The following is a 14,782-nucleotide window of genomic DNA, read 5'->3' as shown; positions in this document are numbered from 1 at the left end:
TATCCCATCCACAAAATATCCTTTTCCTCCTATGGTTCTTTCACTCTCTTGGGTTGATTCCCACTCACAGGTTTTGTCAGCTAAGTCAAGTAAGAATTCCCATGCCTTTCCTTCATCTGTAAAGGATGTGAATCCCTCAGGGCACATAGACTCTATCATTCGTTTAGTTGGGTAATCAATACCCTCATAAATTATTTGACATAAATGCCATAAGTCTAGGCCATGGTGAGGGCATTCTTGGAGTAGATCCTTGAATCTCTCCATAAGTTTAGAATATGACTCACTAGCCTTTTGCCTAAATTGAAGGATATCACTTCTAAGCTTATTGGTCTTGTGAGTTGGGAAAAACTTCTTAAGGAAGACAACTGTGAACTATTCCCATGAGGTTATGGAATTTGTGGGTAACCTATACAACCACTTCTTAGCTTGATCTTTCAATGCAAAAGTGATAAACCTAAGCTTAACAGCATCATCCGAAAGCTGTTGGATCTTAATTAGAACACATACCTCTTCAAATTCCCTTAGAAATAGATATGCATCCTCAGAGGTCAACCCATGGAAGTGGGGCAACATAGTGATGTATTGAGATTTGAGTACAAAATTATTGCCCCGAGCTTGTGGTAGAACTATGCAGGAAGGTTGGGCTGTTCTAGCAGGGTAAAACCTATCTTTCAGAGATTTAGGTGAAGGGTTTTGCTGTTGGTCTCCCATATTGAAGGGTTTTAAAGAGAGAAAACGTATAAGGTCACTACTTGTTGGATCTCTTCTTTCTAACTGATTCTTAGTATTACGTACCCACCTAACACTCATGCAATAGAAAACTACCCATAGCTAGAGTAAGACAAGCACAAAAGAATGGATAGCAAAAATTTTTTATGATTTTTTTATGATTTTTTTGATTTTTTTTTTGGCTTTTTGAGAGCTTATCGGCAGGGATCCGGGGTTGCTCAGGTCAATTTCTGAGGTATTGCTACAGGGCGAAACCTGTCTTTATCATACTGCAAGGCATGACGACCTCCACCGATACAACTATTATTGCAAGTTATTCTTCTCAGGAATTCAATAAAAGAAAAGGAAAAACAAAACAAAGCAAACAAAGCACTCCGATTTACCAAAATAAAGTGAAAAATAACATGGAGCTGTCTCCCCGACAACGGCGCCAAAAACTTGTTTGAGATTTTAAATGTAACCACAAGCGTACGGATCAGTGTAGCTACGGGTCGAACTGAGAGAGAGCAACCACTTTAATTTTTTTTCTTTTAATAATGCGAAAGTGAACCTATTAATGGTTGTGATCTAATTCTAACTACCGTCCTAAACATATGTATCTAAAATAACGTCCTAACCATTCGTCATCTAAGAATTTAAAGACGCAAGCCACGAGATTAAAATTAAATAAAGGAAAAAAATGCTGAAATAAAAATAAATTAAAAGAAAGGGGAGAAAGCTAGAGAGAGGTTCACAAGTAGGTTTCTCTACTTAGCCCGAGGGATGCATCATAATATGAGCTTCCCTACTTGACCAGAGAGTCACTCTTACAAGGGTTACTCTACTTGGCTTTAGGGAAAGGGAGACAATTAAAATAAAAGTAATAAATTGATGGTTCTATGGCTAGGAGGGGCAAAGTCAACACATACACTAGCCATGAACCTTAGGGGAAAGGGATAGCAATAATGTAACGACTGAAATTAAAATCCTAAATTAAGAAAGAAAGGGTAGTCAGAAGAGGAAATGAGAGGGGGGAGAGAAGACTATTGAAGGAGCCTACTTACTTGAACTCTTGAACTTGAAAGCTTGGGTGATTTGAGATACTACCAGTACTAAAAACCAGATCTAGAATAAACCAAATCTGAAATTTTTAGTACTAGAGAAAACAAATCTTGAAACAAAAAAATGAACTTGAAAAAAAAAGATGCTCCACGGCTCGTGATCTTCCTAGAACTATAACTTTAAAAATTACAACTCAATTGCATAGATCATAAACATAGAAGGCTGAATAAGAATAAAAGAGTACTTGCATTAATTGACATAAAAAACTATTACAAAAGTGATTAAAGCAAAAATAAAGAAGAACTAAAACTAAAGAGAGTGAGAGAGGGAGAGAAAGAAGAAAACTAAGCATAAACTAGAAAGTAAACTAAGGAGAATAATAAATAGGAGGGGGGAGGAAGGGGCTTTTATAGGGCTTTTTTCTTGCCTCCTTCCTTCTACAAGTCTTTTTAAGAAAAGAAAGAAAATAAAATAAAATAAAATCTTGGTAAAAATCCTCATTCTCTGAGATATTGTGAGGAAAGAGAGAATCTGTTTCCAAAATTAACAAATTCTATTCCTTCCTTGCAATATTAACCAATATCTTGCAATCTTGATTAAATCAGAAAGGAATCTTTGCATAGCATCTTCAAGAGCTTGTGAGGTGGTAAGGAGAGAGAATAATCTTCAGGATTTTGTAGGAGAGAGGATGTGGTACCAATGAGTGGATCCCACCTTTGGACTGGTTCTTGATTCACTTTAAACACTTTCTCTTGTAAACTTGGAAACTAAAAAAAACCAAAAAAAATAAAGTAGTACTATCCAAAGTTGAGCAAAATGTACACTTTTATCCCTAAGATTTCAAGCATTATTGTACTCATCATTAAACTTTGTAATTGGTGTGGTCTATTTAAATGGGCTTTGGTGAAAATTATTTGTGGGTAGAGTTGACATCTTAAAGATTAATATTAATGATGATGCCTATATTCACATTTGAGATGTTATGATATAAGATCATCTTACATTACTTGTACATATTAATGATTTATTAATTATTTTCATCATAGTTTCAATGAAATCCAGTTTTGAAGTCTACTGATTGGGTAGACCATAAACAGTTTATGCAAGTGAAATAAAAAATCGTTTCATTTTAGTTTATTGAAATGATTTCTGAAATCTATTTATGTTGTTGACAATTTTGACCATGTTTGTTCAAGCCAACAGTTAGATCCAATTATAATATGAACTGATTTTGACTCATATAACTGATATTTTTAATGGATCATCTGGTTTTCACTCTCTTGTATTAGTGGAAAAATAAATTATTATCCTATTGAGGGTGATAGGTGCATTATACATGTTTTATCATGCACTATACTAGCCGTGTTCATGAAATTTAAGCCAACTTGGGGTATTTCGATGTTTTCTTCGATACTATGTTTATCATCTGTGACATCTGGTTTGGTCACGAGGTACTTAGTTATGAGTGTTGACACTCTATTATGATTCAAAATGTTACAAGTGCATTATTTGAAGTAATATTTATTTGAACTTATATGTCCTATGTGAACTTGTAATAATGTGCGATTTTATTAAAAAAAATCATTAAAATAAAAAATATATATATATATATATATATCGTACTTGAATGATTTAAATGAGCCCATTAAAGTTTAAGTAGCTTATTGGTATAAAGCCTATGAAGTTGTTTACATTTAATATGGATCTAAGCACATATTACTTTTATTTGTTAATGATTTATTGTTGTTTTGTTCTAGTGAATTATTTGGTTTATGTGCCCCATCAACTAATGAACTGTTAACATACAAAAATTAAGAGACTTTATTGTGATTGGCTTAAAATTTATGGACTAATATTTGAATTAGATATTAAAGTCATTTGGGTTGAAAGTTCATATTTGTATGTAACTTCGTATATCTAATGAATTATGGATAAAGTAACATATTTCATGTGTTTTTGTTATCATGAATAAATGTTATGAATTTTCATATTTAGCTTGTTGTCATTATAGAAAATGCCATATTTAGATTTTTATTTTTTTATAGTAATGGCTGGAAGTACAAACCTGTCATACTAAGAATGTACTCACTTTGATAACTATTAAATTATGGTGTTACAATATTGACTATTAGGATTTAAAATGGGTTGCTTTTGTGGGCTTATGTTGAATATTTTATTAATTAAATACTGAAATAGCTCATTTTGTTGTTTGCACCCAAAATCTAAACCCATGGGCATTTGATAGCAATCCAAGTCTATAGGTTTTCATAATTTCAGTGATTAGACTTCCATTTAGTGGGCTAGTTACTGAGATTGTAAAATTACTATTGACTATTCATGATGGGTTGCAGTCTAGGAGACCATATGGCGAATGATGTGCTTTTGCCACCACAGGTGAGTCTTCATTTGGTTGGTTTCGCTTGATAATGTGAAGGTGACATTTTGGGCTTTATAACTTTGGAGGTTCTTATCTTGCTACCGCAGGTGATAGAATCTTCAAAGTGGTGTTGTTTCAAGCGTCTCACCTTGCATGTGAAAGATTCCACTACGTGTTGGACGATCTTGCCACCACAGGTGTGACCCCGATGACATCGGATCTTTCCCCAGTTTCTGTTTTTCTACAGTTATTGAAAAAAATACTGGGATAAATCTGATTAATAGCCCAATTAGTCAGATTTAATTATATTGTTGGGAAGTTTAATATGCCTTATGTTCTTGCATATTATATATTTTGGTAAATATGTATGATTATATTTGCCAGCTTTGACTTCCCAGTTATTTTCTGTTTAAAAAAAAAAATTAAATGGTTCTAATTTTAAGAAATGGAACTAATCCTTTAATATTTCTCTGGCTATTATGATAATAGATTTTAATCTTGAATTGATGAGCCTCCTAAGCTAGTGGTTGTTAATTATGTTTAAGCCAAGGTTCTTTATGAAAATGGGAGGAATCGAATAGGTCTATCTAAAGATTAGTGGGACTAAGCTCATGAACCATAAATTTATGTAAAACTACATTATTACAGATTGTTGACTCTATATCTAAACCATTGTGGATGTTCTGTGACAACTCTGCTATGATTCGTTACTCTCATAATAGTAAAAGTACTTCAGGCTCTAAACACATTGACATTAAGTATTTTTGGTCAGAGTGAAAGTTCAAAAGTAACAGATTACAATGGAACAAATTGCTATAGAAAACATGATTGTAGATTCTCTTACTAAGAGTTTGACTCCAAAAGTCTTTCAAGTGCATGTCACTAATATGGGACTTGTTAGTTCTTTTTATGCATTTTATTAGTGGCAATTTTGCTTAATATATTCAGTTGCATTTGAATTTGAATTTTATTTTATATATATGATGCATTATTATTATTCTCAAGAATACATATGCATTTTTATTATGGCCATTTGTTTATGTGTATATACTTATTTATTTGTCTCCTACAAAAAATTGAGGTTATATGTGGTGTATTTACCTCATTCGGTATCTGAGGTTCCAGTCAATACACACACATCTAGTCGCTAGCAAAGCCTTGTTTGATTGAAGTCTAGTGCTAGTGTTTTGGGACCGAACCCAGTCCTAATGAACTTCTTTGATTGAAGCTTGAGCGTTTGGGAGATGCTTGTAGTTAATGAGACCTTTGGTATTTGTCCCATAGGGCTCATTTGATTTTCGAGCCAGGACCAATTTGAAAATAGACATGATGATCACTATTGCATGTTATTTCCATACCACACTTTCATACTGTTCAGCCCAAGTCGGTGATGTTATGAGCACTTTGACGTGTTTGGTCTCATATTGCTTTAGATGTGATGATCAATACGGTTGGGTGTTTGTAATTCTCATTCGGACTAAGGCATGTTTAAGGTGCACTCCATTCGACACTATTTTGTTTGTGGTCACATTTAGTTTATCTAAACTGGAGAGTCGTTTTAAATAAATTTTAAAATCTAAAACTTGTGACATATGTTGCCCAAGTGGGAGATTGTAAGATTTCCAATTAGGTGGGCTAGCATAGTCAAAGATTTGTTTCCAAAACCGGTTTAGTGGTGTTGACTACATATGGAGTAAGCAGAAAGAATCCAATATTATTAGTAAGTGATCTCTATGGAGATATTGGATTCTATTAGCACACCTTAATGATATGAAATATTTATTACTATGTGTGGATCTAAGGTATTGTTCCCTTAATGGGGAGGAAACCCTAATTTCTTTGCAGGGTTGGTCCCTACCCTCACCCTTATATATAGTTATCACTGACCCATTAAGTGAGGCTAATGACCTAAAGCAAAAGTGGAAGAGGGTAGATCAGACCAACAATGATCGTATTGTACAAGGAGCATACGAGAAGATATTAAGGAGCTGTAATTCTTCAGTCATGGATTCAGGTACGCTTAAGATCTGACTCTATATTCGTTGTTGTATTCTTATCTGACTCCATGCAATTACATAGATTTTCTATCAGATCAAGCCACTCACAACTTCGCCTGCGGGTCTACTCTGACCATTACCAATTCCTACCCAAGTATGGGAGTATGTAGCGATGGACTTTTATTACCGGTCTTCCACCATTGGCAAGCAAGGCTGCAATTCTAGTTGTGGTTGATTGTCTTAGCAAATATGCCCACTTCTGTGCTCTTCCCAACAACTTCACTTGTACCAAGATGGCCGTGGTCTTCGCTGCTGAGATTATGCGCCTCCATGGCCTTCCACGCACCATTGTTAGCAATAGGGATCCCTTATTCCTCAGCAACTTCTGGCAAGAACTATTTCGCCTCCAGGGAACCACCTTGTCCATGAGCACTACTTATCACCCCCATACAAATGGTCAATCTGAAGTCCACAATCGTTGCCTCGAAATGTATTTATGTAGTTTCATCATGGATGACATGACGACATGGGCGAAGTACCTCACTTGGGCAGAGTACTGGTACAATACGTTGTTCCACATTGCCACGGGCTTGACTCCCTTCCAAGCCTTATACAGAAGGCCTCCTCCATCACTTCTACATTACATACCGGGTACTTCTGCCAATGAGGCTATTCACCATGAGCTTTAGGCCAGAGAAGACCATAATGAAGGACCAAATATGCTAATGTTGCTGCATTGTGAGAACCGCCTTCAATTCCGATCATAATCCCCTACTTGTTCATATAGAGGGTGGAAAATAAATGGGTCCTAGACCTTTTCGTTTTGAGAATATGTGGTTGCGTTACCCCATTTGCCATGAAGTGGTTTCAAGGGCATGGTCTATTCCCTCTCTTTAGTTAGCTGCAGATTCACTCAATTTAAAGACCTCAACATGCAAAACATCCTTTCAAAAGTGGAACCAGGAAGAGTTTGGTCATGTATATTTATTACCAACATTGAATATTGTTGCTGCACAATCCCGCGCATCCAAGATCCTACAGAACAAGAGTTAAAGGCTGGCTCGGAGAGAGCTCCGAGACTAGGCTCCAATGATTAAGTTAGAGTCAAATATATTCATTATTGTGTAAGGGGTCTAGTCGATTCAGAGTTTTACCTCTTCTTCCATATAACCTTCTTTATATAGATAGTAAAGGTCCCCCTCATTGGTCGAGAGGTGCTGGTATATGGACGAGTGGCCTTATCTTATTGGGGAGATTTTCTTTTGTCATGGTTATGCTGGCTGAGATCACAACGGTTAACTTAACCAGGGTTAGACATCATAACCGTTAACCTGACCATAGTAAGATCCCCTAATGGTTAACTTGACCATGGTGGGGTTCTCCAACGGCTAACCCGACCGTGGTAGAACCTAGAGTCAAGTAACTGCCTGACTCTGGTTTATTTCCCTAGCCATAGTTTAGGTCGACCACAGCGCCTTCACGGGGTAGGTCGGATGCTCAGGAACCTTTACTGATGGTCGGGGAGATTGGTCCACATCTATGCTTATGCTAATCGGGCCTGAGTACTGTTACCCGACCATTGACCGGTCAACGGTATATATATACATCAAATATAATATATCCTAATGCTTTAAATATTTAATGCTACTATTTAAATTTTATTTTGATAAAAATAATATAAGGGTATACGAGAACATATTATTTAATAAGCAATAATTGGTACATTAATGTGACCATTTAGCGGTGGTACTTTTTATTAACGCTAGTAAATGTATATATTTAACACTGGTAATTTTCTATGCTTTGGAATATAAGTATTGTAGACATTTCGCGATATTGAAGTTGCAACATGCAAGTCTATCGAGGGGATGAGGTGTGGAGAAGAGGAATGAGATGGGGTGGAGATGTGTGGGTGCTTTTACACACACTTAGAGAGAGAGAGAGAGAGAGAGTTCTCGGTGGGATATAGGCTTAGAGCTGGGGATGTAGAAGTAGAGGTTACATGGAGAGGGGTTGAACACAGAACACAGTTGGGCACAATAGGGTTGGGTTGTAGGGTAAGGGCGTCAAAATGGAATCGAAACCATTTATCGTAATTAGAACCAATCATTTACGATCAAACTGAATTACACCACGAAGAAACAATGTGATTCTGATTGCATATGTTCTATTCTTGGTTGAACCGAAAACAAAGAACTCATCAAATAGAAACCGGAGGAGGTTAGGTATGCCATCGGTTTTCCTGAAACTAGTGATTCAACCAATGGAAAGATTGAAATGAGAGAGGCATGTGAGATTTTTCCAAGGGAAGAAAAAGTGAGAGAGAGATTTAGATATAATAATCAATTTTTTATGCATTTTTATTCTTACAGCCTACTTTTGCCGCTCGATTCGTCTTCTCCCTTAGGCCTTGGCGGTTTCCAATTGATTTCTTTAGTTTGGAGCTTGAATTACTCATCTAGACGTTAGTAGAATGGGCGGATTATCAGGCGGTAACTAATCAAATCAACAGTCATAGTCTTCCCTTCGTTCAACGATTTCAAGAAATACTGGTGAAATTTGTGAAACCCGTACAGAACGCCCATGGGTGGATTATATGTGGATTATATTTCCATGATCTTTTATGCATAGCTGGAATTCAACAACATCTTGTTGTCAGAATTTTTGTTATAAATCAGTAGTACTACAAACCACGTGTAAACTAGTTATAAGCTAAATAACAAAAATCAATCCGTAAAACTGATATAAAACAATTCTTATTTTATCTTATTTTTATCCGGTGCAGTTTTTATTTCTACCTTGCAAATGTTCACTAAATCAGAACCAAATTGAATAATTGAAACCGTTTGACACCCCCATTGTAGGGGAGGGAAGGAGCAGGAAGGGTGGGTCTCCAACAAGATGGAGCCAAAGCAGTGGGAGGGGCGGGATGGGGAGCTTCAAGGGGGGGGGAGGGATAGGTAAGGGGTGGGCAGTGGTGATTGCGGTAGTGAGCAAGGTGAGAGAGGAGCGTGTGTTGTCCTAGCTAGTAGGAGTGAAATGAGGTGGCATATTTAATAAAATTAGGGGAAAATAATCGTAAAAGGCAGTGTGGCCTCTACACCAAGACGCATTTGAAGGTGAAATGACCTGATCCGGCTCCTCTGTAGCGTGGGGGTGTGTTAGATCTCGTGTAGCGTGGCACTATGAGGCTACATGAGGAATATTTAAAACGTATGTTGCAGATAGCCGATAGTGAATATTAGCGATTGTACATGCGAACCAGAGAGCCCTTATGTTTACCTCCATTGTTTTGCCCCTTTGATGGGAAAACTTTCTCCTACATCCAAAAATCTAGGGTTTTGAGGTTTTCCCATCGATTTCTCCTGCAATAACTGGCAATCAGACATGAAAGACATCAAAAGGCCCCAGAACCATAGAAAGCACAAGAAAGACCCACTTGGGTAGAAAGTACCGAATTAAAGAAAAAAAAATGCAGCTCTTAACTCATCTAAGAAGCCTTCGATTCAATTTACAGTGCTTTGACTCTTTCCGTGGATCTAATATCACTTCTGATGATGAAGAAGTTGAAGAAGAATACGAGGAAGAGCAAATAAACCAGGTGGGCATCAAGGATATTGATGGTAGTGGTACTTCAAGAACCATTTTTTTCTATGTGGTTCATGGTATTAGAGGAAAAACATGGTAATGCGTCAGTAGAGTAGAGTAATTTGAGGAAAGAAGAGTTGATAGAGACGATGCTAGGGATTCTACTCCGTAGAACCATATGAACAACTCCATAATGTTTAGAATATAAGTATGAATCATAAAGGAGATTAGCACATACCTCTTGAGAGTGTGTGGAGTCCTTATGGCATGAACAATAGTACTCTCACGAACAATGATGAAGAACTATGTAAATTGGAGTTTCTCTACTAAGATCTTCTGCAGCCTCTTACCCTTGGGTTTTTTTTTCCTGTGCACTTGCTCATATGAGAAAGCAGTGCTCCCAAACGATATGATTGTGTAAGTAATGGCTCCAGGGACCATTAGTATTATATTTATAATAGAATTCCTAAAACCCTATTCCACTCGCACAATGTAAAGGGCTAGGAGTTCCTAACCAGAGTGGGTCTACAACTATTTAGGCCCAATGGGTCAATTAGTATTAGTTAAGTCTATATAAAAGTCTTAATAATCTCCCACTTTGGCTACACTGACACTAATGTCTTTCCATTGATAGCTGGTCAAATATTCCAATAACTGAACACCACTCAAACAAACTTTGATCCAATCAATAATTTTTTCGCTAAAGGGTCGTGTATATTAAGAGAAAAGGGAAAAAATTAAAAAAATGTACAAAGAGGATCCAAAGAAAAACAAAAACAAAAATCACCCCACCTAGGACCCACCCCCACCTACGGCATTGCCATCAGCGGAAAGATAGGTGCTAGGCCAAAAAACAGAAATTGAAAACTAATAAAATCTGAATCGCAATCTGCCCATCGCATCCTCAGCCATGAAGTCAAGCACCTCAGGAGGCCATGCCACCACTGATGTAGATGCTTCCTTCTTAGCAGCCATCTACACCAGGAAATCTGCTATAGGGTTTGCCTCTCGATAATAATGAGTGATTTTCCATCTTATACCACTGAGATAAGAAATAAGGGAAGACCACCTTTGCCAAACAAACCACGGGACCCAGCCCCTTTGAAACATGAGCACCACAGCGGCCGAATCACATTCAATCCACAGAGATGCACAATTCAGCTCTCTTGCTCTCTCAATTCCTTCAATTAAAGCTTGAAATTCAGCATGGAAATTTGAAGCTGTTCCTAAATAGGAGCTATAAATCGCTACAATCTGGCACTTGCTGTCCCTTATAATGCCACCTGCTCCTGCATTCCCTAGATTACCCAAAGACGAGCCATCACAATTTAGCTTCCACCATCCATCCATCGGAGGCAGCCAGAAAATTTCTCGCACCCCTTTAATCTTCCTTCTTGGCACCTCTATATTAAGCTTCAAGCATCTTTCAGAATCTAGTCGAGATTTTATTCTGTCACTTTTTCCTGGGCCACGTCTTCTAATCTCCTCCATTATTGTATGAAAGACTTGACCATAAGATCAATGCAGACCCCTAAATCTCCTTGAATTCCTTTCTGTTAAGTTTGTCTCGAATTCTTAACCCGTTTTCAAAATTGACCCGATCCGACATATTTTGGTGGTGACCCGAATGGGAAATTTTTTGAGATCTGTGATGGAAGCAGAGGGCTTAGGCCGATAGGCCCAAGCCCGGATGATCTCGTATGGGGGTGCGGGGGCTACGCCCCAGCGGTATGGGTCGACCGGATCGACCGTGACCCAATGGGTCGAACCGCGATTTGGAGTATATATATAATGTACTGTTGCTTGTTGAGAAAGTCATTGTATTCTAGGGTTTTCATGAAGCTAGGGTTTCAGGGCAAGTTCTTCCTCGCCGCTGCTAGGGTGTAATCTCTCTTCTGCATAGTGAATCATCTTCTTCTTTGCCCGAGGACGTAGCACACCACCCTGGTGTGTGAACCTCGTTAAATCTCTGTGTCGTATGGATCTATTGTCTCCCTTTATTCGTGTTTCTTGGTGTTTGATCTAACACTTTCCATCCAAATAAAGTATGGAACAAGAATCAAACCAGCCATCCACATTTGAGACAGTCTAATGGCTTTGGATTTTTGAGTCCACCATGAAACATGCACTGAAAAATCATCCCCCTAATAGGACCAATGAAAACCAAAGACTTCAGCAAACGCCCTCCAAATGTAGACAACTCCATCACATTCCACGAACAAGTGATTTATAGACTCCTCAGCCTTATTGCACACCTCACACCTAGAAGGGAGTGGCACTCCTTTTCTTTTTACCTTGTCATCACAAGGAAGCTTTTCATGCATAAGTCTCCATCCAAACACTGATTGGCGGGGGATCAAAACCGAGCTCCACACCATTTTTGCCCAACCCACTTTAGGAGAAACCTTTCTCAATGCTTCCCAGGCCGATTTAGTGGAGAAAGCTCCTAAGGAGGATAGAGACCAGCAGCATCGGTCTTTCTGACCCTGTGGTAAGGATATATTCCCTATAGCTTTGAATATATCTTTTAAAAATTCAGACTGAATAGGGGGAAGAAACCACTTACCATCTTCAATAAAATCTGCCACTCTGCAATTCCTATGAGAAAAATGAGACAAAGGGAGGGGGGAGAGCTCAGCAATAGACAAAGGACCTATCCATCGATCCTTCCAAAACAAATGTCCTCACCTGTACCCACCATCCATCGCTCAGATAGAGATACAAAGTTCCACATCTTCACAATTCCTTTAAACACCGAAGATGCTCTATAACCCTTCTTGAGGTCTCCACCTTCATTCACAAATCTAGCCCGCAAAAAGGAACTAAAAGTAGATCCTTCATGCTTCATTTGCCACACAAGTTTGCTAAGCACCGTACAGTTGACATCCCTCAATCGCCTGATACCTAAACCCCCTTCCTCCTTAGGCCGGCATATCTCTTCCCATTTCACAGTGATTTTCTTCACTGTGGAAATATCCCCAGACCATAGGAAATTCCTAATCCAGCGCTCCACCGTTTTAATCACCGATTCAGGCCACCAATAAATGGAAAAATTATGAATAGGCATACCTAAGATCACAGACCGAATGAGCTCTGCACGACTAGCCATTGAAAGGAGTTTGCCTTGCCATCCCTGTAATCGAGATTTAATTTTATCCATAAGAGGAAGCATCCTATCCTTCTTGACAGTGCCTTTGAAGATCTCAACCCCAAGATACCTCATCGGAAGAGAGCAAATTGGGATACCCAGCAAATCAGAAACATACCTCTTACTGTGAGGGACGACTTTGCCAAAAAAAACCTTACTCTTCTCCAAGCTTATTTTTTGGCCAGAAAATTCTTGGTATTTAATCAGGAACTCTCTCATACATCTAACATGTTTTGCTCTGACGTTCATGAAGATAAAGATATCATCCACGAAAAGCAGATGACTGGGGACAATAGCACCTCTAGGACCAGGGAGCGCCTTCAGTTTTCCCTCCTTTAATAGACCATTTAGACCCCTGCACAACACTTCTTCTGCCAAAATAAAAAGCATAGGAGATAGCGGATCCCCTTGTCTCAAACCTTTCTCAACTCCAAAGAAACCCACTGGACCACCATTCAATAACACTGAAATTCTAGAAGATACCAAGATTTCATGAATCCAAGCTAACCACACATCCGAGAAGCCAAATTTTTTCAAGACCACAAAAAGAAAATCCCATGACAATGTGTCATAGGCTTTCTGCACGTCAATCTTAATACCTATGCCACCCCCTCTGACAGATGTATGTAACAAATTAGCAAGCTCAGAGGCTAATCCAATATTTGATAAAATAATCTTACCTTTCTGGAACGCCCCTTGCTCATCTGACACCAATCGAGGAAGAAGGTCAGATAACCTCTCAGCCATGATCTTTGATAGGACTTTACAGAAAAAGTTTGCATGCAGATGGGGCAAAATTTATCCAGAGAGACCGCTCCCTCCACCTTTGGAATTAGCGTCACAAAACTGTTATTTACCCCATTCGGAAGCTTCCCACCGCGGAAGAAAGCAATCACAGCCCCACAAAAATCGTCACCCACTATCTCCCAACACTGTATCAGGGCCAGGAGAGCTATCTGGATCCAACCCCCATACCACCTTCTTAATCTCTTCTCTGGCAGGAATAGCTTCTAATATGGAAGAGTCCTCCCTCTTCTCCTTATTAGGAATCACCTGCAACAGCTCCATATGATCTATGCAATGGTCCGCTTTATGAAAATTTTCAGAAAAAAGTGACACATATTCTGCCATCTGCAGCGGCTCAGAGACCATTATACCATCTTGTTTTTTCAAAGCACGAATGCTGTTTTTTATACGTCGCACCTTAACTGATAGGTGAAAAAATTTTGAGTTACGGTCTCCAAGTTTCGCCCAATTGCAGTGAGCCTTTTCAGCCCAAAGTTTTTCGTGCATCTCCACTACTTTCAAGAGCTTAATTTTCGCCTCTGCTTCTCTGGAGTATAACTCATCAGACATCCCTACCTGGTCGATAGTTCGCTGGACTTCCTCCACTACTGCAGTAGCATCTTTAAGAGCTACATCCAAGTTAAGGAAAGTCTGTCTTGCCCACCCTTTTAGAGCACTCTTCACCGCCTTTAATTTATATGCCAGCCTGCCAATGGGACCACCCCTAACCTCCCTAGACCACACATCCCTCACCAGGTCTACAAAGGATTCCTCTTCCATCCAAAAACGATGAAGTCAGAACAAGGCATTTCGAGGCTTAGGAATCGCTGCCGAGGAAAAAAGGATTGGAGCATGATCTGAAATTGATCTATGGAGCACCTTCTGACCACAATCATCAAAAACTTCCAAGCATTGAGCATTGAAAAAACTTCTGTCAAGCCTTGCCGCCACATGTCCTCTACATCTATTGTTTGTCCAGGTAAAAGTGGATCCCTGGGACGGAGAGCTAATCAAATCACAAGCATCCACCATGGCCTGGAACTCTGCCGTGGCACCCACATTGAATCTACCAGGACCCCTCTTCTCATGGGAATATAATGTGGCATTAAAGTCCCC

General features: G+C 38.8%; 1 protein-coding gene and 1 non-coding gene across 2 annotated transcripts; one reads left to right on the top strand and one right to left on the bottom strand.

The window, feature by feature from the left end:
• The first annotated feature begins 217 nt into the window (after positions 1–217).
• On the top strand, positions 218–324 carry LOC122090244. Its single transcript, XR_006143485.1, has one exon. It is a non-coding gene; the product is annotated as a small nucleolar RNA R71 (small nucleolar RNA).
• Positions 325–12,385: 12,061 nt separating this feature from the next.
• Positions 12,386–13,627, bottom strand: LOC122089728. Its single transcript, XM_042659423.1, has 2 exons — positions 13,300–13,627; positions 12,386–13,251 (listed from the first exon to the last, which is right to left on the bottom strand). Exons 1-2 carry the CDS (start codon positions 13,625–13,627, stop codon positions 12,386–12,388), a joined length of 1,194 nt encoding a protein of 397 aa, XP_042515357.1.
• Between the last annotated feature and the right edge of the window lie 1,155 nt (positions 13,628–14,782).

This window comes from Macadamia integrifolia, chromosome 9, assembly GCF_013358625.1.
Source record: "Macadamia integrifolia cultivar HAES 741 chromosome 9, SCU_Mint_v3, whole genome shotgun sequence".
Classification (NCBI taxonomy): domain Eukaryota; kingdom Viridiplantae; phylum Streptophyta; class Magnoliopsida; order Proteales; family Proteaceae; genus Macadamia; species Macadamia integrifolia.
This window is presented reverse-complemented; position numbering and strand designations above follow the sequence as displayed.

Coding starts and splice junctions, on each gene's coding strand:
- LOC122089728 (XM_042659423.1), bottom strand. CDS start 13,627: ATGGCTGAGAGGTTATCTGACCTTCTTCCTCGATTGGTGTCAGATGAG. Junction 13,252..13,299: donor TTTCTTTGGAGTTGAGAAAG/GTTTGAGACAAG, acceptor TTATTTTGGCAG/AAGAAGTGTTGTGCAGGGGT.